The following is a 23294-nucleotide window of genomic DNA, read 5'->3' on the forward strand; positions in this document are numbered from 1 at the left end:
AGTGATCAAGGGAAGTTAATTTGGACAGAATGCTCCAAAAATGAACACTGGAATGCTACATAAGGTAAATGGCATGCTGTGTGCTCACTATAAACTTAAACTGTAAATGTTATTCAAGTGTGATTCATAAATTCACTTCTGTTTTATAAACTCTTTCCTACACAAGTTTCCTGTGAAGTGCAAACTTCTGGGCTCCCACGGTTTGCTTTCTACCTTCAGGAGTGGAAATCCGTCTGAGAATAGTTTCTGGAAATGAAACTGTTCTATTTATGATCCTATAAAGCTATGGTCATGATCCTAGTTGTTACAACATGAGGACTAGTAGTCTGGCTGATGATTAAGATGTTGATAGTTGAATTACTCACCTTTCTTTATCAGGTCTTCAAGACTTGTTTCATATTAGCTCTTCTATAGCCTATATAACAAATAGGTACTGTTTCCAATACTTCATATTTTACTCTTTGTAAAACAGGTTGGCTTATGAAGAATTTATTCTACTTAAGAGAATAGGATTAATTTTCTACACTTCATGTAAATCCAGAATGGGTGTTGACTCAGTATTGATCTGAAAGTGACACACAATACTTAATAAAAAGAAAAGGAGTACTTGTGGCACCTTAGAGACTAACCAATTTATTTGAGCATGAGCTTTCGTGAGCCACAGCTCACTTCATCAGATGTGTACCGTGGAAACTGCAGCAGACTTTATATACACACAGAGAATATGAAACAATACCTCCTCCCACCCCACTGTCCTGCTGGTAATAGCTTATCTAAAGTGATCAGCAGGTGGGCCGTTTCCAGCACAAATCCAGGTTTTCTCACCCTCCACCCCCCCACACAAATTCACTCTCCTGCTGGTGCTAGCCCATCCAAAGTGACAACTCTTTACATAATCAAGTCGGGCTATTTCCTGCATAGATCCAGGTTCTCTCACTTCCCCCCCACCCCCATACACACACAAACTCACTCTCCTGCTGGTCTAAACTGACCACTCTCCAAGTTTAAATCCAAGTTAAACCAGAATATCTGGGGGGGGGGGGGGGGGTAGGAAAAAACAAGAGGAAACAGGCTACCTTGCATAATGACTTAGCCACTCCCAGTCTCTATTTAAGCCTAAATTAATAGTATCCAATTTGCAAATGAATTCCAATTCAGCAGTTTCTCGCTGGAGTCTGGATTTGAAGTTTTTTTGTTTTAAGATAGCGACCTTCATGTCTGTGATTGCGTGACCAGAGAGATTGAAGTGTTCTCCGACTGGTTTATGAATGTTATAATTCTTGACATCTGATTTGTGTCCATTTATTCTTTTACGTAGAGACTGTCCAGTTTGGACACAAATCAGATGTCAAGAATTATAACATTCATAAACCAGTCGGAGAACACTTCAATCTCTCTGGTCACGCAATCACAGACATGAAGGTCGCTATCTTAAAACAAAAAAACTTCAAATCCAGACTCCAGCGAGAAACTGCTGAATTGGAATTCATTTGCAAATTGGATACTATTAATTTAGGCTTAAATAGAGACTGGGAGTGGCTAAGTCATTATGCAAGGTAGCCTGTTTCCTCTTGTTTTTTCCTACCCCCCCCCAGATATTCTGGTTTAACTTGGATTTAAACTTGGAGAGTGGTCAGTTTAGACCAGCAGGAGAGTGAGTTTGTGTGTGTATGGGGGTGGGGGGGAAGTGAGAGAACCTGGATCTATGCAGGAAATAGCCCGACTTGATTATGTAAAGAGTTGTCACTTTGGATGGGCTAGCACCAGCAGGAGAGTGAATTTGTGTGGGGGGGTGGAGGGTGAGAAAACCTGGATTTGTGCTGGAAATGGCCCACCTGCTGATCACTTTAGATAAGCTATTACCAGCAGGACAGTGGGGTGGGAGGAGGTATTGTTTCATATTCTCTGTGTGTATATAAAGTCTGCTGCAGTTTCCACGGTACACATCTGATGAAGTGAGCTGTGGCTCACGAAAGCTCATGCTCAAATAAATTGGTTAGTCTCTAAGGTGCCACAAGTACTCCTTTTCTTTTTGCGAATACAGACTAACACGGCTGTTCCTCTGAAACCTGACAATACTTAATAGTTAGAGGGCAGTGCATTATCATGTTGTCAGAGTGTTGTTGCTTGTTGTACTACAGTAGGAGCTGGGAAAAACTTGCATTAGAAGTCCCGTGGAGCTCCTCACACTTCTTCCGGTATATGGACAGGACTGAACAGATTTAGAGGCAGGAAGGTGGTACGGTTTACATCTTTAAAAGCAAAAAAGCCACTTTGTTGGAGTAAGAAAAATGTCTATAATTACATGTAAAAAGTAAGAGGAAGTAGAGGAGCCCAACTTGCAGATTTGGTCACCCTAATTTAGGTACCTTAAGACTTTGAAAAATGGGCACGCTAGTTAGAACTACCGTTCAGTACCTAAAATGTTTGAAATTCTGCAGCTTAGTGTTTCAGGAAAAGTAAACTACTATATATTCTTCTTAATAAAAGTTAAGCTAGGATTTTCAGAAAGGCCTGAGGGAGTTAGCTACCCACTTCCTTTGAATTTGTGAGCTTTAGCGGACTAACTTTGACTTCTTTGAAAATCCTAACCTTGCTGCTCAGTGTCTAACCACAGTATTGAATATTTTATTTGTTTTTTGTCAGAAATTCATTGAATTTGAAGATTCTCAAGAACAAGAAAAAAAGGACTTACAGACCCGAGTGGAATCATTAGAATCACAAACACGACAGCTTGAACTGAAAGCAAAAAATTATGCTGATCAAAGTAAGTAGAAATGGCTTATTGTGCTGTAACTGCACTCTGATTACATTATGACTTCAGAATGTTAATTTTCACTCTAATTTAGCCTACAATAGTGATACATGACAAATCTTTTTCTGATGCCTGGTCTACCACTCTTGACACACGCACTTAAACTGGCTTTAAATAAAAAGAAAAGGAGTACTTGTGGCACCTTAGAGACTAACAAATTTATTTGAGCATAAGTTTTCGTGAGCTACAGCTCAGAAGTGAGCTGTAGCTCACAAAAGCTTATGCTCAAATAAATTTGTTAGTCTCTAAGGTGCCACAAGAACTCCTTTCCTTTTTGCGAATACAGACTAACATGGCTGCTACTCAGAAACCTAGCTTTAAATGTTGTTCCACCTGTAACTAGGACAGAAGTTTAGATGCTAACACATTTTGTTCTGATGATTCCTTTATCCTCCTACTCTCTGACACAACACTACCTTCATTTTACATAACTCTTTTCAGGTCAGGGTATAAGTCTTAAGCTATTGCTATACTAGAGAGCTTACAGTGATGTAGCTGCATCGGTGCAGCTGTGTCACTGTAAGCTCTCTGGTGTAGCAGCTCTAAGCTAACGGGAGAGTGCTCTCCCATCAACTTAATCCATTCCCAGTTAGCGGGGTCAGCTAAGCTGATGGGCGAAGCTCTCCCCCTGACATAGCGCTGTCCACACCAGCGCTTAGGTTGGTGTAATGTGTCATTTGGTGATGGGTTATTCACACCCTTTGTGACGTAAGTTATACCGTCCTAAGGGGTAGTGTCGACATAGCCTTAGTGCGCAAAAAGCGTTACGCAGTCCAGTCTATAAATTGATGTTGATTACTGACTCCTTCCACTTTGCTGCTTTTAAGAGGACTCTTAGACCCCCCGCGGTAGTGTAGACGAGCCCTATCTAAGATACACAACTTCAGCTACGTACTAGGAACTACTTACCGTGGTGTCTTCACTGCAGTAAGTCGACAGCTGACGCTCTCCCTTTGGCTTGGCTTGCGCTTCTCATTCTGGTGGAGTACCAGAGTCGACGGGAGAGTGCTCATCAGTCAATAGAGTAGATGCGATAAATCAACATATAGATGCGATAAATTGACCCCTGCTCGATTGACCCGCTACCTGCCAATCTGGTGGGTAGTGTAGACAAGCCCTTAGTGTGTGAGACATGTGTAAATAACCAAATTTTTTTTTGCGGGGGTTGGTGACTGAACTGAAAAATAAAGGTTTTTGTTTTGTATTGATGTGAAGTGAAATGAAATACTTCAGAATTTTTTGACACAAATCAAATTCATGTTTCATTTGACCTAAAATGAAACATTTTGATTTTGTTTTCAGTTTTTATACCTTTCATAATTTTTTAATAAACTTGAAATGAAGTCGTAACATTTTGTTTAGAAAATATCAATCAAACATGCAGACTTTTTTGGACTGAAACAATTGGTTGGATTGGTTGACCTAAATTTTCAATTTTTGGCAAAAAAGTTTAATCTGAAAATTGTCCCCCATCTTTGCTCTTTATTGGAATCTCCTGCTTCAACCTTGCTTCTTTGAGAACGTCCGTTGTCTGCTGAGAGATCATTTCCACTCTCCCGGGCTCTAGCTATGAAGACCTTTCAGGGTGTGTTTGGTGCTGGGCCCTAGCCTGTGGCCTGCTGAAAGATTAGAATAAATTCTAGACTGACCTTCTTCAGAGCCCAGGGCAAAAGGTTATGTATGATAACAGGACCCAAGATGATTACATTAGAGGAGAAAATACCTTAAGTACAAAAGACCAAATCTTAAGAATGTAAGAGAAACTTACTGAAATCCCAAACAGGAGATGAATGAGACTCCATATTTTTTCTAGAGCAATGTCTCATTTTTTCTTAATGTGGCAGTCTTGGTGGCTGGCTTTCATTTAGCCTAGATAAGTATTGGACCTCTCTTATTAACACCATTTTCCTGTTCACGCTCATCATAAAATGGCCATCTGTAGTTCCTCACTTCCATTTCCAATTACTACTCCTAATCCTCCCTAGTTTACTTTTCTCCTCTTCTCGGCTTGAGCAGGAATCTCTTGTAAGGAATGACAGGCTGCTTTTTGGAAGTTGTTGGCATTTTAGGTGTGTCCATCTACCTTTTAGAGTTTGGGAAATCAGCCAGAACAGACCTCAGTAGATTGGCAATAAGTGCAGATGCCCTAATGATATCTATTTTTCTTCTTGTCCAGTTTGCTGGACCAGGCATGAACAGAAAATAGTTTTATTACCACCATTATAAACCTTGAATTCTGGTATTTTTCCAGTCTGATAATCAAAGTAATGCTTTTTGGGAGGGTGTTCTGTATTTCTGCAGCATCCAGAAGGGCAAATGTGGTGTGTCCATGGCTTCTACAAGATTCAGTATCATAAATGTGTTAGTCATTGATAAAAAAGGGTCTGCTGGAACATTTGGAGCTGCTTAGACCATTGTCTTTCCAGGAAACAGCTATTTCAACCTATTGTTTTTCTTAAAATGTAATATTTTGGGTTATTTTAAAGAAGCCTCAATTGCATGAAGATAAACAAATTGAAATATACTTTTTAAAATTGTATGGCATTTGCGAGTAGTTGCTGAAGTACTGAATGCAGACTTTATTTAGTCACTTGACTAACTTTCAGATATACATTCTTCCAATACAGGTCCACTAATGAAGCATCCTCCTTAGTCTAGTTTATTCTGCTGGAGGCAGAGATGTTTTGTTCTACGCTAGTTTACTCTATTATGTAAAATTACCTTAAAACACTGATGTAACTTCATTGTGGCATATTGTTGGAGTAGGAGAATAGCTGTTTGTTGTGCTAAAGTCAGTAATGTGGGAATAAGTTTACTTCTAAGTGAAATGTAAACTGAAGCTTTAGAAGTGAGAGCATCTTCACCTCTAATCCTGATTAGCCTGTTTTATAATGAGAAAAGAGGAATTGCTCAATTACTTTTCTGTCCTAAGTGGGGGATCTAGTATTTACAGAAAACTAGTTTTTAAATAGAACTCTTTCACTTTAGAGGGATACTTTCTGGTAATTTAGCCCCAAAATACACTTATACACATTTTTCACAACCTAATAATAGAAATGTCTTCCTGAAAACTTGAAAAAATTAATTTAAATATATTTTGGCTTATGTTTTTGCTGCATTATTTCCAACACAAAGAGATTGTGGACTACATGAAAATGAAAATAAATTAATTTCACTTTGATTGTTTTAGCTAACTGAAGTGCAGAAGGTTTTAAAAAAAACCAAAACACTCCCTACAAATCATAAGTTGAACATGAAGGATCTACAGTATTTGGTACTAGATTGATTTTAATTGATTTGTGTTTTGTCTAGACTACCGTTAAATGTCCCAAGATTGTTTTAATCTAGTGGTGTTCATAACATAGGTATAGAAATGCTCTACAAACTCGTTAATGTGAATATTCTTTTCATGTTAACTTATCAAAATCAAGATGTGCAGTGCTTTAAAATTTGCTTAAACTGATGAAAAATGTTACATTAAAGACTTAAAAAAGGTAGTGACAGATATAGTTCCTAATGCTGGGCTACAACGCAACCTTGCCAGTCCAGATGCTATGTTACTTGGCACTGGTTCTCAATTTCCACCCTTTTAAGCAGGATGCTACTTATTAAAACACACTTTTTGTGCCATCTCCTTCCTGTCTCCTTTTGTTCCTTCTCCTCAGCCAGCCTTCCTTCTTTCATGGTGGATGATTTCTCTGTAATACTAATGAGTAATGTGTAGCTGTCTTCTCTTCATGAGTAATGTGTAGCTCTCTTTTCCTCCTCTCTCACATAAAAAATTTTACTCACAGGAAGAATGTTGCTTTTTTTAGTGACATGCATGCATCTACAGCAAGGGTAGAGATTGAAGAGCTAGGTTGTGTTGTGCTCTGAAGTATGTAAAAGGAGGGCGATACAGATCATCTTAACTCCAGTATTCAATTTAAGAAAAACAGTTATGTGGTGTTTCCAGTTTTGCTATTGTGTAATCTTTGATTAGACAAAGACCCTGCTCCTCGGTGGATTAGAATATTATGGGCGGATCTTTGCAGAGTACGTTTTACAGGAGTACATGCCTCAGATATATGATATGTTCAAACAGAGACTTCTATAAGAATTATCGAAGTAAACTCAGTGTCACGGACCCTGGGTAGGCTGCCCCCACTGAGACCCTCTTCCAGTCCCCTGAGTGGATCTCTTTAAAATGCTAAGCCCATGCTTCTACTTCTCTGCAGTGAGATCCTGCAATCCAGCCACTCACCCAGTGGTTGTAATCTGGAGACCCAGTTGGAAACAACCTTGACTAATACAGCAGGTCTGATGAGGGCTTGTCTCGGCAAGGGTTTCCTCTTGGGAACCTGTGACAGCATACATTTGTAGGGAGACAGAAACAGCTTTTGGAAAAGAAAGTAGGGTTTATTTTGCCCAAAAGGTTTGCAACAGAGTGAATTTAAAATAGCAGACCTAAAGTCATATTTCCTTACCTAGGCTTAACCTTTCTGTCCAAAGCTGGGGTGAGTTTGGCTTATTCTCCATCTCTTAATTGGGAGAGAGAGCATTCATGGCTTTTAACCTTCTCCTCCTGTCTCCAAATGTCTGACACATTCTGGTCAGCCTCTCTTAGCTCATTCAAAACCCATCTTCCTTTTCTAGTTTCTTTGGGGGGTTAGGTCTCCTTTTAGGTATGTCTGCACTGCAGTAAGAGGTCTGACTGTCACATATGTAGGCATACTTGAGGTAGCTTTCATCTAGCTAGCTTGAATATTAAAGCAGTGTAACTGTAGCAGCACAGGGTGTATGTATTAGCCTGCCAGAGCATTTTTTTTTCTGATATCCTCTGTCAGAAGCTGCAGCTGTGTATAGCTGAAGAGGCTCACCTCAGGATTCTAACTCCTCCCCTGTTACCATCTGTCTAAAAAATGTGGTAGTCTAGCATTTAGACTGGTAGATCACTCCATTTATTCCTTTTTGTGCAGTTACATGAGGAAATTGTTGCCTTAATGGAGAAAGCTAGCTTCATGTCTGGCCTCTTCTTAATGCTAAATTACAGCCTGACTCTGCAGTTCCTGTTAAAGTTGTGTCGCAGGTCCACAGCACCTTTTAAAATCAGGCCACTTCAGTAATCTTTATACAATACTGGATTTCTTTAGCCAGTAGTTGTGGCACACTCAGGAATGGTGGTTTAAATTTAGTTCGACTTTTGCCTCTCTTATAGCTCTGATTCAGTTTTTGTTGTCTAAATCGAGTGCTCCATGTTTCACCTTTAAGGCAAGAAATATGAGGGGTTTGGAAGTGATCTGACAAACTAATACTATTAATGTGTGTTTAAAATTTTTAACCTTAAAATAACCTACAAAAATTGAATTAAAGACTGAATATCTAACTTCAGTCTGAGTACCTGGATTTCTAAAAAGCCCTCAAACATTAATATATTTTTAAAAAATGGACTTGCTTACACTTACTATAGAATGTCTTTTTAAATCAAGATGCATTTGTTACATGTTGACAGTACATAACACCATAGAATGCCACATTTTTATACTGTTTAGTCTCTGCTATAATCAGTTTATGTATGGTTGCTTTACTACATTTAATGTGAAGACTTCTGATGATTGTTCGGATTTGGCATCTCTAATGCAGTAGGCACATTAAGGCTATTGGAGGCAGTGCAGGCTTGGCATTCTGTTTCAGTGCCATTTCTGATCAGAATAGTTGCTATTTGGAAGTTAATTCATATTAATTGTTTGGAAAAAGGCTTGTTCTAGAAGCAGAATTTAGTACTGGTAAGTGTTTCTTGAGAGAGAATTGCATTTTGCTTTTAGAACAGCAGTCATCAGAAACATAGAATTCAAGGATTAGAAACTTGACTAGCAAACCTTTCTAAAATTTTTGAAGTATACATCTTGCTAGAAGTACTGGGTTTTTGAGTACTTAAATAGAGCACCAATCAAACTTTAATGAGTTTTTCATCTGCTACATCAATGGCCAACTTGGCACGGAGAATTTGAAAACAAGACTGCAAACATTCCACAGACGATTAATCGAAAGTGAGTGTAAAAGAGGAATGGGACAAAAAATTCAGTTGATGCCTGACAAATAAAACATGACAGGTGGATTGCAAAAAACGATTTGAGAGGTTGGCATTGTGAAAATCGTACTGGTATACACATCATTCTGAACTCTTCTCATTTCATAAGGTAGTCTAATTATACTGTGTTAGTGTCATCTCTCCCATTTTAGCTGAGAGACCTATTTAGATGTCTGTCCTATCGTACCAAAGTATGGGGCACAATGTCCCCTTTCAATTCCCTGGATACTGCTACCTGCTTCTTTTTTGGCTACGTTCCTTTTCTCTCTTCTCCTGCTTCCCTCAACTTTCTGTGCATTTAAAGGGGCTTATTGTGTGGCAAGATTTGGTAACACTTCGTTACTTATTGGATGTTGTTGTGATAGCATTGCTAAAGGACATGGAGTGAACATTTGAGACAGGAAGGAAACTGATGAGACCTGACTTCATCTTCACAAAGAGCCCAAGGTGGCAACGCTATTTGACCTGAGTATACTTAAGATATAATATTTTTACTGTTATTGGCCCTTAATATCAGTGGGCGTTGGCTGATTTTGGAAGCTTGATTTGTGAAGTCTCCCTGTAGTGTGTATGTATAATTTTTAAAAGGTTAAATGAGGTTTGAAATTTTAGCTGCAAATCTTAATGGTGGCTGAGAACAGGTCTGAAAACATGGACTCTTTAGTTTCTATTCCAGCATTTAATTCCTTCTATAGTTTGGGCAAGTTACTTCAGGTTTGATTAAGATCTACAGAGTAACCATATAAAAGGGGAATCATGGATTCTGTACTTATTTCTGTGACTTCTACAATCAAATTACATAAAAAATGTACATTAAAAGCATTAAGATTTCAAAGGTTGCAAAGTCAAGCGTCAAAAAATAGGAAATGCCGGAATTAAGGTTGTTCACTTGTGCATGTGTATTTAATTAAATGGTCATATAGTATGCTTTCCACAGGATCCCTGCCTCATCCAGTGCATACTTCAAATGGTTAGTCATATAATTATCCTGGGTGGCCCCATGTTTTATTTACCACATACCATCCAAATACTGCAATGAATACAGGGGTTTCTTTAGGTTCCTCATGGGCTTTTTCTACTGAGCTTATCACTATAGTATCTGAGTGCTTTACAGATCTTAAGTAAATTATTTTCACAACACTCCTGTGAGATGTATGGTTGTGGTGATATTCCCATTCTGCAGCGGAGGAATTGAGAAACAAAGAAACCAAGGTAAACTGGCACAAGAGACCACTAATTTTGGGTGCCCAGCTTGAGAAACTTGGAACTTAATTTTTTTTTAAGAGTACTTAGCATTTTGTCAGCACTTCACATGTTCAAGATGCAGCTCCCATCAACTTTGGCTACGTTGTGATCCTCAGCTCTTCTTCAAATCGGGTCCATCAAGTTGTATATATGGAAATTGAGAAACATCATTTGGTTTGATTTAATACGCCCACCATCACGTAGCAACTCTGTGGAAGAGCAGGGATAGAATTCAGTTCTCTAGGATTCATTTAATTGCCTTAACCACAACAATATCCTTTCCCTTCCTGTAGTTATCAGCCTTATTTACGATACGCCTTCTGCTGCAAATAAGGCAGAGGATATATAGGCAACCAACTTATTTACTCCACAACTCTGATTCATTTTCCTGAGCACCATCCTTCCTGTGCACTAAATGAAGCAGAGTCCTGGATAAGGTGACCAGATGTCCTGTTTTTAAAGGGACAGTCCCGGTTTTTCGGACTTTTTCTTATATAGGTGCCTATTACCCCGCACCCCCTGTCCTGTTTTTTCACAGTTGCTATCTGATCACCCTAGTCCTGGAGACAATAGAATGTGATCATATAACTAAAGACTGTATCATAACACATATGCACTAGGGGGCCTTGTTAAAGTTTCAAAAGGAATCTGAATTTTAGCACATAACTTCTGAACACTTGAATTTGTAGTCTTAATGCTCTTAACATAAAACAAATACCTTGCAGAACCATATTGACTTCCTTGTGGATTGGAAGAGGGACCACAGCACAGATGACTACAATTTCATCCAGTGGAGTAACTGGTAGCAATATTAAGGGCTTGTCTACGCTACTGCATGGGGTCAATCTAAGATAAGCAACTTCAGCTACGTGAATAGCCATAGCTGAAGTAGTCGTACTTAAATCTACTTACCGTGGTGTCTTCACTGCAGTAAGTTGGCAGCTGATGCTCTCCTGTCGACTCTGCTTACGCTTCTCATTCTGGTGGAGTACCAGAGTCGACGGGAGAGCGCTCGGTGGTCGATTTATTGCGTCTCTACTAGATCCAATAAATCAGCCCCCACTGGATTGATTGCTGCCAGCCAATCCTGGGGGGAAGTGTAGACAAGCCCTCAGTCACTATCTATGTAGACCAGCCACTAGAGGAGGCTGCGACACATCTTTTGCCAGTGGGTTTCACAGTTTGCTTAACAGCAGAGGAATGTTGAGACTTGGGAATTCTTGGTTCTCTTGTATTATATGGGTGAGTCCACTCTAGTGTTTAAAGACTCTTGTGTCCCTACCTTCTTATGTTCCATTCTCCCTGCTCCTTTCCATCCCTGCACCTGTTCCCTTTAGCCTTTCCATCCCTCTGCTTCTCACTGCTATGTATTCCTACTTCTTTCTACTTTCTGGACACCACCAGGGAGCATTGGGAGCATAAGAGACAGTCTCTCAGTTCTGGGTCCACAGTACCTTGTGGCTGTAGAAAGAAATGACAAGTAAAATAGTGCTCAGCCCTTTCAGGACTGCTCTGGAGCATGTTCAGTGCAGATGGAATCTTCTGAGATTTTTACATTTAGCCTCTAGCAAATATAGATTCATAGATACTAAGGTCAGAAGGGACCATTACGATCATCTAGTCTGACCTCCTGCACAATGCAGGCCACAGAATTTCACCCACCCACTCCTGCGAAAAACCTCTCACCTGTGTCTGAGCTATTGAAGTCTTCAAATCGTGGTTTAAAGACTTCAAGAAGCAGAGAATCCTCCAGCAAGTGATCCGTGCCCCATGCTACAGAGGAAGGCGAAAAACCTCCGGGGCCTGTTCCAATCTGCCCTGGAGGAAAATTCCTTCCTGACCCCAAATATGGCAGTCAGCTAAACCCTAAGCATATGGGCAAGATTCACCAGCCAGATACTACAGAAAATTTTTTCCTGGGTGACTCAGATCCCACCCCATCTAACATCCCATCACAGGCCATTAGGCCTATTTACCATGAATATTTAATTACCAAAAACATGTTATCCCATCATACCATCTCCTCCATGAAACTTACAGAGTTTAATCTTCAAGCCAGATAGATCTTTTGCCCCCACTGCTTCCCTTGGAAAGCTATTCCAAAACTTCACTCCTCTGATGGTTAGAAACCTTTGTCTAATTTCAAGTCTAAACTTCCTGGTGGCCAATTTATATCCATTTGTTCTTGTGTCCCCATTGGTACTGAGCTTAAATAATTCCTCTCCCTCTCCGGTATTAATCCCTCTGAGATATTTATAGAGAGCAATCATTTCTCCCCTCAACCTTCTTTTAGTTAGGCTAAACAAGCCAAGCTCCTTAAGTCTCCTTTCATAAGACAAGTTTTCCATTCCTCGGATCATCCTAGTAGCCCTTCTCTGTACCTGTTCTAGTTTGAATTCATCCTTTTTAAACATGGGAGACCAGAACTGCACACAGTATTCCAGGTGAGGTCTCACCAGTGCCTCTCACCTCCTTATCCCAACTGGAAGTACCTCTCCAGATGCATCCCAAGACCGCATTAGCTTTTTTCACAGTCATATCACATTGGTGGCTCATAGTCAACCTATGATCAACCAATACTCCAAGGTCCTTCTTCTCCTCTGTTAATTCTAATTGATGTGTCCCCAGTTTATAACTAAAATTCTTTTTATTAATCCCTAAATGCATGACCTTACACTTCTCATTATTAAATTTCATCCTATTACTATTACTCCAGTTTACGAGGTCATCCAGATCCTCCTGTATGATATCCCTGTCCTTCTCTATATTGGCAATACCTCCCAGCTTTGTATCATCCGCAAACTTTATTAGCACACTCCCACTTTTTCTGCCGACGTCAGTAATAAAAAGATTGATCCCAAAACTGATCCTTGAGGAACTCCACTGGTAACCTCCCTCCAGCCTGACAGTTCACCTTTCAGTATGACCTGCTGTAGTCTCCCCTTTAACCAATTCCTTATCCACCTTTCAATTTTCATATTGATCCCCATCTTTTCCAATTTAACTAATAATTCCCCATGTGGCACGGTATCAAACGCCTTACTGAAATGTAGGTAAATTAGATCCACTGCGTCTAAAAAATCGGTTACTTTCTCAAAGAAGGAGATCAGGTTGGTTTGGCACGATCTACCTTTTGTAAAACCATGTTGTATTTTGTCCCATTTACCATTGACCTCAATGTCCTTAACTACTTTCTCCTTCAGAATTTTTTCCAAGACCTTGCATACTACAGATGTCAAACTAACAGGCCTATAGTTATCAGGATCACTTTTTTTCCCTTTCTTAAAATTAGAACTGTGTTAGCGATTCTCCAATCATACGGTACAACCCCTGAGTTTACAGACTTGTTAAAAATTCTTGCTAATGGGCTTACAATTTCGGGTGCCAATTCCTTTAATATTCTTGGATGAAGATTATCTGGGCCCCCCGATTTAGTCCCATTAAGCTGTTTGACAGGTTTCAGAGGAACAGCCGTGTTAGTCTGTATTCGCAAAAAGAAAAGGAGTACTTGTGGCACCTTAGAGACTAACCAATTTATTTGAGCATGAGCTTTCGTGAGCCACAGCTCACTTCATCAGATGTGTACCGTGGAAACTGCAGCAGACTTTATATACACACAGAGAATATGAAACAATACCTCCTCCCACCCCACTGTCCTGCTGGTAATAGCTTATCTAAAGTGATCAACAGGTGGGCCTGTTTTTTCTCACTTCCCCCCCACCCCCATAGAAAACCTGGATCTATGCAGGAAATAGCCCGACTTGATTATGTAAAGAGTTGTCACTTTGGATGGGCTAGCACCAGCAGGAGAGTGAATTTGTGTGGGGGGGTGGAGGGTGAGAAAACCTGGATTTGTGCTGGAAATGGCCCACCTGTTGATCACTTTAGATAAGCTATTACCAGCAGGACAGTGGGGTGGGAGGAGGTATTGTTTCATATTCTCTGTGTGTATATAAAGTCTGCTGCAGTTTCCACGGTACACATCTGATGAAGTGAGCTGTGGCTCACGAAAGCTCATGCTCAAATAAATTGGTTAGTCTCTAAGGTGCCACAAGTACTCCTTTTCTTTAAGCTGTTTGAGTTTCACTTCTACCTCAGATATGGTAATATCTACCTCTGTATCCTCATTCCCATTTGTCATGCTACCATTATCCCTAAAATCCTCTTTAGCCTTATTAAAGACTGAGGCATATATGCACTGAGCATGGGCAAATGACTGTTTTCAGAGGTTTATAACTTGGTGAAATGTAGGTGGATTTTTCAAATGGACAGCGAAACACACCTTTCTTAATTTCAATCACAAAGGTGCTAGTTTTTCTTAACAAAATGGTTGTAAGAATTTCACTGGCAAAATGTATTTTTTCCCTAGCCTCATTCTCAGAAATGGCTGAGTTGTTTTTGCTGAAATTTTCAAGGGATTTTAGGTTGAGGCAGACACATGCATGGAAAATTTTAGTCTGAACAGTTAGTTTGGCATAGTTATAAATGACTTAAAACTATTATATAATGGAAAGTTTTAGACAACCTCAACTATAGGACTTTCTGCCAGCTTTGCCTATATTGTGTCTAGTTTGCAAGTAAAATATTTGTCTGGTCAGCCTGCAAACTCACCTTTCAATTGGAAAGCCCAAAACTGTTATTTCTAGCTCTTGCATCACCAATAAAGATTTTTCAATTGAAACATGAAGCAGTCCACTTATTGGCCAACACAGGTCCATAAGGTCAGATGAGACTGGGCTTCAGATGCTATATTGACATCCTTAATTACTGAATGTGGGAGAAGCTTTACTCAGAGCTCCCCTTGCATGTCATTGGATTTTGTGGAGGCTAGAAATCTTTGGTTTTTCCTTTGGGCACATGGGCTCTCCCATGCTCAGTTATGGATTATGGAGTTATGGAGGTTTTTGGAATAAGGAGGAATCAATTTGTGGTGTGGTTGATCTTTGAACTCACTGAGTAGGTGGGAAAAGCAGCTATGTTTCTTGGGAACAGTGGAACATTCTATGACAATAGTGATCTTGATGGGATATTGGATCTACTTTCTGGCAGTTGCCTCCACCTATGGAACTTCTTGCCACCAGAGCCCAACATAAGTACAAATCTTCGTGGCTTTAAGACAGAAAGACTTATCTTTCTGCCATAGTTTTCTCACAGTGATGATAGTAATATAAGCTGTTTTGCTGAAGAGAATGAAAGAAAAGGTACCAAAGAGAACCCATATTAGCTTAACTTGTTAGATCTTCTAGTTATTGTGGTATAAATACCTAGATATCTATTCCCGTTGACAGAGAGGCTGCTGAAAACATCTGGTCCCCTTTACTCTAAAAGCTAGTGTACATACAGAAATTGTACCCATTTAGCCTAAATCTGTTAAATTAAACTAGTACAGTTTGTGTGTGTGGACTATCATCACTTAAAAATGGTTATATCCATTTAGCTTACACCTGTAAATTTACAAGCACAAGCGTAGGGCATGGCTACACTGGAAACTTCAAAGCACTGTCGCGGGAGTGCTTTAAAGTGCGAGTGTAGTCACGTGCGGGTGCTGGGGAAGAGCTCTCCCAGCGCTCCTGGTAATCCACCTCCACAAGGGGATTTTTCACCCCCCTGAGCCACCAAGTTAGTGCGCTATAAAATGTAAGTGTAGCCAAGCCCTAAATGAGTATAAGGCCTAGTCTACACCTAAACTTAGATTGACCTTGCTGCATCGCTCAGGGATTTGAAATATTTGAGACCGTGTATGACATAGCTAGGTTGACCTAAACCACACTGGAGATGCAGGTAGGTTGATGGAAGAATTCTTCTGTCAACCTAGCTACTGCCTCTCGAGGGTGGATTTACTACAGTGACAGAAACGCCCCTTCTGTCACTGTAGTAAATGTGTACTACAGCTCTGCAGTGGCATAGCGGTAGCACTTGTAGTTTAGACATACCTGAGGGCTGGTCTTCACTCGGGGAGATCAATGCTGCTGCAATGGATGCAGCAGGGATCAATTTAGTGGGTCTAGTGAAGACCCACTAGCTCGATAGCAGAGTGTTCTCCAGTCAATCCCGATACTCCGGGTCTTGGAGAAGAGTAAGGGAAGTTGACCAGAGAGCATCTCCTGTCAGGGCAGTGCAGTGAAGACACTGGGGTAAGTCGACCTAAGCTACGTCAACTCCAGCTATGTTGTTTCACATAGCTGGAGTAGCGTAACTTATGTTGACTTACCCTGGTAAGTGAAGACAGTCCCTCAGTGACCATACACAGTTGCAGTAGTTTAATTAAATCAGTATAAAATCAGATCATTATGTTTGGTCTGCACTTAAGGGTTAGGTCAATACAGCTACATTGGTCAGGGGTGTGAGGGGGAAAAAAACCACATGCTTGACTAATACATGCCAACCTAACTCCCAATGTAGACACAGCTGTATTGACAGAAGAATGCTTCTGTTGATGTAGCTACCATCATTTGGGGAGGTCATGTTCCAGTACTGACGGAAAAACACCTTAGTTAGTGTAGGCTGTCTACACTATGAGGTTATGCTATTATAACCAAGCAACATAGCTATGCTGGTATAGTCTCCATAGTATAGGCATATCCTAACACATAGTGGTACAGCTTTGTGTGTACACCAGGCCTAAGTACAATAATGTTCTAAATACAAGAAAATCATTCCAAACAAAATAATGTACAAATTCATGATTGTTCACTGGGGGAAGAAATCTTATGGTTTATGTATCTTCATCGTTGTTAATTTTCAAAACTGATGAAGGTGGCAATAGCCTAAAACTGTTTTGCTACTTCCAATTTAAAAGGAACAGAGCAGTCTGTGTTAGCAAATTTTCTACTGTCAAAAATACTGATGCTTGGCACTTATTGCTTGTATCTCAACTCAGCTGCTCTGTATTCACATGCTCTCATTTGAAAGTCTCTGGTTCTTCTCAAAACTTTGCCCAAGGCTTCATTTACTGATCTTTGAGGGATTCATGTATATGTTAGTATGAGCACAGGAATATAATTCAAGAAGCCATTTAGCCCCTGACTACTGTGTTTGATTTATTTAGGAAGGTTATATTTAGATAAAGGTGCACCATAATTGTTACTAGATCTTGCAGCATTTGGGAAGATTCTTTAGATTCATTAAGATGTCAACTTGAAACTTTAAGTGTTTTAGCCTGGAATTGCCTTCACACTCTTGATTGCATAGCAATTTTCTTGGATGTGATACGGTTTCATTCTATTAGTGGTAACTCTTTGAAGATGACGTTATGACTTTCTGTGAGATCAAGTACCTCTTCTATGCTAAACTTTACTCTGATGTGTATCCCCAGTGTCAACTTAAGCTTTGGGATAGGAGTATTGCACAGTGCAGAAATAATATAATCCCCCTCTTTAGTAATGTTTGACTGCAGATTTTTTTTTGAGTTAGATAAGACCATTAACACATTGAAAATTGTTTTTTTTTCAAACGTCCTTGCCTTTTCTTTGTACTTTATGGTTTTGAATATCAGAATGCCTCCTTAATCATTCATTCATTCTTGTTTCTGAAACCTCTTCCCTATTATGGGAATGTTCTCATGGGACTGAGTGTAAATCTGGCCCTAATAATTATGTCTACTGCAGAAATTCACTGTCTCTGAAATCCTCTGTAAAGCCCAAATCATGTTGTTTTCTTTGACAATTGAGCCACACTAGATATCTGTTACTGTTTTGAGATGGTAGATTCTGTCTAATCTAAGTTATCCACCATTAACTGTCTTGTGCGCTTTCATCATACTAGAAGCACATTTTGTAGAATTAATTCATTTTATCCATTGTTTTAACTATAATTCTACAGTTTAGCTCTTGTGCATAAGATCTTGGCCTGATCTTAGAGGCTTACTCTCAGAAAAACTACAAATCATACTTGCTTAAGTGATATTTCCAGTGATAAATTTTCATATTTAAACTCTAATTTTGAGGCTTCTTGGATCTCCAATAAATGACTAAATACTGGACTGTTAGGCAATAACACTGTTCCCTAATTGCTCATAACACTTAAATTAATAGGACTGCATATAAGTATATCGTGGAATTAAAAGCTCTTGCTTTTTGTACTGAAAGACTTTCTACAGCTAACACTTAATTTGAATTTAAGAGCCTAGATTTTGTGGGGTACAATATCCTATTAGAATGTAAGTATTCTTACATAAACCCTAAGTGCTGCTGCTTCAGAACACTAACCTCATGAAGCAAATATCACATTGCCTAGTTTTGTAGAAAATTGATTAAACCCCATTGTGCAACAAAATAACTACAAAACACTTGGGTCTTCAGAACATTCTTGTTGAGCACTAACTTTAAAAAAAAAAAAAAGTGTAACTAAGTTGCGGTCTAGAATTGCAGCAATAGAAGCTGAAGTCTTATTTGCAATATATTGGGGCACAGACAGTTACAGGGCAATTTTCTCCCTGCCTGTCATATCCATTGGTTTGACCGTGTAACCTCCCCTGGAGGAATCAACCCGTAGTGCAGTGAGGTATTTGGTGCAATGCCATTCAACTCTTGAACTCTTGCAACTCTGGTACTGGTGGACCTAGCTGGAATGGCTTTGTGGTTTGACCCCCCCCCCCCCCCCCCGTCTCCTAGGAATGAATGAAAACCACCTACTAATTTCACATAAATTGCAAAACTGGACATCAGATGGTCAAACTCTGGGTATTACTCACTTGAAGTTGAGCAAGGCATTCAACCTCTATTAAAAATTATTTATATAGCACCAGAAAAGGATGAGGATCCAGCTGACACTGTCTAATAGCATAACTTCTTTATCAACTTAAAATGTTTTCTAGAAAAACCTTGTTATTGGTTTCAGTATCAATCCTTTATTTGACTTACTGCACTCCTGTAGTCACTGTCAGGATGCTCCATTACTTTTGGAGGTAGGTTGGCTAAACAGTGTAGTAGATTCAAGCTGTTCTGGCAGAAATTGTCTTCGCATGTGTCTTCATAGTGTAGCTCAGCAGGGCTTCACTTCTTGGGCATGGGGGGGATCCTAGAGTGCCACTGTTATATAAACATTAAATGAAAATAACATGGATTTTAGATGACCGCTTATTTAAAAAATGTCACTGTCAAATTTAAGGTTTTTCAGTGATAGTTTGTACTCGATCAAATTCGGAAGTTAGTGGGACTTAAAGCAACAGTAATGGACACATTAAAGTCCAAAGGTAATGGATGTCAGTTCATTTTATGGAATTCTGCAAGCAAGAAACTGAATATATGCACATTGCTATTTACTTGGGAACAAGAATTGTTGTCAATGTAAAAACTTTAACTACAGTGTAGAGCAAGTATTAAATGTGAACTATTTGCAGGTGTTTAAACTCTTGCCAAGGAACTGAGGTTACTACTTGTCTTAAACAGTATGTTTTACCCCCAGATTCTGTCTAGCTTTCTTACTGCTTCGTAGTTAAACGCTTGTGTTGAATCAATTTAGTTTTTCCCTGCCAAGGTTGGGGTGGTCAGCCTATCAGGTAGTCACTAAAGAACATGTGTGTTCTGTATCTTTTAAAGTTGGTGTGAGACATGCTGTTAGGGAATCAGTTGAAGGAAGATTGTCCAAGGAGAACCTTTCAGAATGGGCTTAAGTGGCATGCAAGTAAGGCCGACCAATAAATGGGATCTCTTTGCCCTGCCTGCACAGCAGGAACTGAAAATTCCTCTTGAGGAGGCATCTGATCAGTTGGATTTGGCTTTCTAGCAGGTTTGTTTCTCTTTCTCCCCCTTAGGCTAATCAGCAGTTTGAGGCAGAGGACAACAAACAGATGGAGGGTGTTCCAAACTTGGCAAAAGCCATCAAACTTGGGAGGTAAGCTCTGATTTTTGAACAGGCAGGGCAGGCAGCTTTCATTGCCTAATTGTTCATACTTGTTCTCAGGATGGAGGCGGAAGTTCCAAATGCTTCACCTCATTTTCCCTTAATACTTAATTTCCTGTTTTGAGGCTTGCTTGGTTCAGTTTGAGATGAACTGGATAAGTTAAATCAAGGAGGCATAGGTTTTCATATGGAGTACTAGTATTTCAGATATTTGGATACTGTTTCACTGTGTGCTGTATATTAGTTTGCAGATGGGCCTTGATCAGATATTAAAGTGAACATTTTTGTTCATGGAAGCTTTGTTTTTCCAATGGAATCTGTTTTCTTTTCAGTCTAGTGTTCTGATTTTTAGAATATTTACAATTTGGTTTACATACTATAGTCAAAGCTGACTAATATTGGTATAGATGCAGAACTTCATTGAGGATTTAGAGCTCTGTATAAAATTGAAATGTCCAAAAAAAAATTTTAAAAATTACTTCCTTAAATTGATGGATGCAGATTCTTCTACTGTTCAGGATAGTATTTTTCAATGTGTAAAACACTGTTTAAATGAGCTAGATACAGTGTTATTTAGTAGGTGTGTATTATACCTGGGAAGATGGACCTTTTAGAATCTCTACTCTGCAGTATTGCAAAATCAATATTGAACTTGTAATGTGCTATGATAAATTGGGCTACAATGAATTTGGAGGGCATTCAATTCACTTCACTAATTCTAATTTTTTCTGAAATTGAGATTCTCAGATCTTGCATATCACCAAACTAGACTTCAATCTGTGCAGAACATTAAACAATAGAAGTAATTGAAGTAAACGACTATTTCTTTGTGGTTAGATACTCTTGATAGCTGACACCAAGTTTAGTACAGATTAAGTCTGATGAAAGTTGCTCAATTCTTGATGCTCTTGGCTGTCTTAAATGGCAGCAGATAATGATCTTGCCAACTCAACTTTTTAAAATACATGTGAATGTAATTATATATAAGGCTAACTGTTAAACCTCTCCATTCATCTGAATAGTTACATTTGGCTAGTAGGAAAATTGAGAATGGATTTGTTTTCAGCAATTTAAGTATTTATTTCAATGAAAGGACCAAAACAAGTTGTTTTTAATCTCTGCTTGAACTTTTCTGTAGGCTTCTTTGACCCCACCATCCTTGTGGTGGTATCTTTTTAAAATATTTTTCTAGCCAGAAATAGGGGTCTGAGACATTGGAGTGCAAAAGGAACTTTTTCAGTTGCTTTACGATCATTTCTTTAATATAATCTCAAATGTCTTCACTTTTGTTTTAAACCCCTTCCATGTGAGGCTCCAGGTTGTCCCAAATGGCATTATAGTTAGCCTACCCCAACAGTGCTTTGCTCCACTTACAGTGGCTGTGAAGTAGCGTAGACTAATGGATGTTACCTGGATGATTTCAGACTACTTCTCTGCTCCATGTGCAAGCTGAGCAAAATGAGGCAACCTTCAGACTTAAATTTGTTGCCCTGGTGGTATTCTTGCCAGTCTAAAGGGCTTTGTGTACTGCCATCTAGCCTGTTGCTGTGGTAATGTCCTGTTTCTCTTAGGATTAGGAGACCCATTTGTAAACCCATATTAATTGCTAACCTTTTATGTTTCTTTTTTGGACCAGATTCTGATACCCTTACTCAGTATCTTAGAGTTTTATACTGTTGCTTATCAGTGTTGTATCTGAGCATCGTCTGTGTAAAATTTGATAGGAAGAGTGAAGTTCCTAATGGGTTGCATGGACTGCCTGATTCTCCCTTTTTAAGTAAAATATCTTGGGGTTGGGAGTGTTTTGGGTTTTGTTTTGCTTCATTGGCTTTTTATGGGGTTGTTGGTTTCTAGAGAGTGAGTCATGTCTGAGTAGAAGGGATTGTTCGTTTTGAGTGTCATTCAGAAGATGTTGCAGTGTTGGCTAAAGATCGACAGGCTCCTTTCCCCATTCCAGGGTTTGCCCATTTTCTCCCCATGGCAGGGCCTGTGTGCTCCCATTCTCCCACCTGCCAGGGGCTGTGTGCATACCCTAATTTGTCCCCTCTCCCCTCCCCCTCTTTTTCTGTTTGGGTGATAAGTCATTCAGGACATCAACATGTTAAACTTTATTGGGAGGATGGACTGAAATGAGGTGGGAGTATTATGCTAGAATGTTGTGCAGTTTTTTTGATCTATAGAAAACTGCAGAGGTGCTTGAGGCTATGATGAAAAGCTGGCAGGGGCTTCAGGTGTCTCATTTTTTACTCTTCTGGTTTCCAGTTTTCCCCAACAATCAATAAGGCTTTGGCCACTGATGCGTAGAACTTTCCATGAAATTCTGTAATTGATCAGATGTGGCATTCAAAAGTTATTACATTACAGACAGATAGAAAAATGCCATCAAGTTGAGTGTCAGGCTGTAACAAGCTTGACCAGCAAAGCCCAGGATGAAATGCATGAGCAAGAGACTAGGCATTCAGTTGAAGGCATCTTGCTGAGGAAAGAACTCCAGAGATTAGACTAAACCAGAATTAGACATTTCAGTCACATTGCAGGTCCTTCTTCTAATAAAATGTTCACAAATAGAATGGTTATGAAATAAATCTGTGTGGGTGGGCATCCTGGGTCTTCAGTGCCTGCATCTAGTGAATCTGTCACCCATAGCTTGAATTATGGAGCTGCCATTCTTGTTAAAATAGGCCCAGTGAAGGAGGCAAATAGCCTAATTTGGGATAGAGCTAGGATACCATCAGTGATCTTAAACTATTAACCACAGTAAATTGTAGAAAGCAGATTTTACTGCTGATTTCATTTAGGTAGGCTGTAGACTGCTGTGATCAAAACGAAGTGTTGGGAATTAGTCTCTCATGGTTTACTGTAAAGTGATAGTCTATAGTTATTTAAATGTGGTGTGTGTTTAGGTCACCTCTGGTGAATTCTGGAAGATCATTATGAGCCAGTACTAGTTAAGACATTAGTCAGAGGACTTAAACTTGTATCAGTGTGTGTTTTTGTGCTAATCGCCATGTGTGACTGCAGTAAATATAATCTTCTACTCACCAGCACTGAGAAGCAAAATTTCAAACCCAAGCCATGATTAGGTTAACATGATTAACATTATCTAGGTCCTGATGCTATTTCAGTATACTTGGAAACTGTTTCTAAGGAAGGGAACAGGTCTCCCAAAATATGAAGCCAATTAGCAATGGTATTTGCACTTCCTGATTTCCAAACTGCTCGCTTGAACTGAGGCAGTTTTTGAGCGCCTGAAAAATGTTATTGGCTATGAGGGCAAAAGGGAATGACCATAAGACCTTTCTGTCACGGAGTCCCTGGGTG

At 39.5% G+C, this 23294-nt stretch overlaps 1 protein-coding gene across 5 annotated transcripts in view; it reads left to right on the forward strand.

Moving 5' to 3' along the window:
* The window catches only part of SPAG9 (sperm associated antigen 9), a 108445-nt gene that overhangs the window by 8087 nt on the left and 77064 nt on the right, over positions 1–23294 (forward strand). For all 5 annotated transcript variants that reach the window (XM_048817380.2, XM_048817379.2, XM_048817382.2 and 2 more), the window contains exon 2: positions 2647–2767. In XM_048817380.2, coding sequence (XP_048673337.1) covers positions 2647–2767 — 121 coding nt within the window. The remainder of the gene's footprint in view (positions 1–2646; positions 2768–23294) is intronic.

Source organism: Caretta caretta, chromosome 14, assembly GCF_965140235.1.
Source record: "Caretta caretta isolate rCarCar2 chromosome 14, rCarCar1.hap1, whole genome shotgun sequence".
In the NCBI taxonomy this organism is placed as follows: domain Eukaryota; kingdom Metazoa; phylum Chordata; order Testudines; family Cheloniidae; genus Caretta; species Caretta caretta.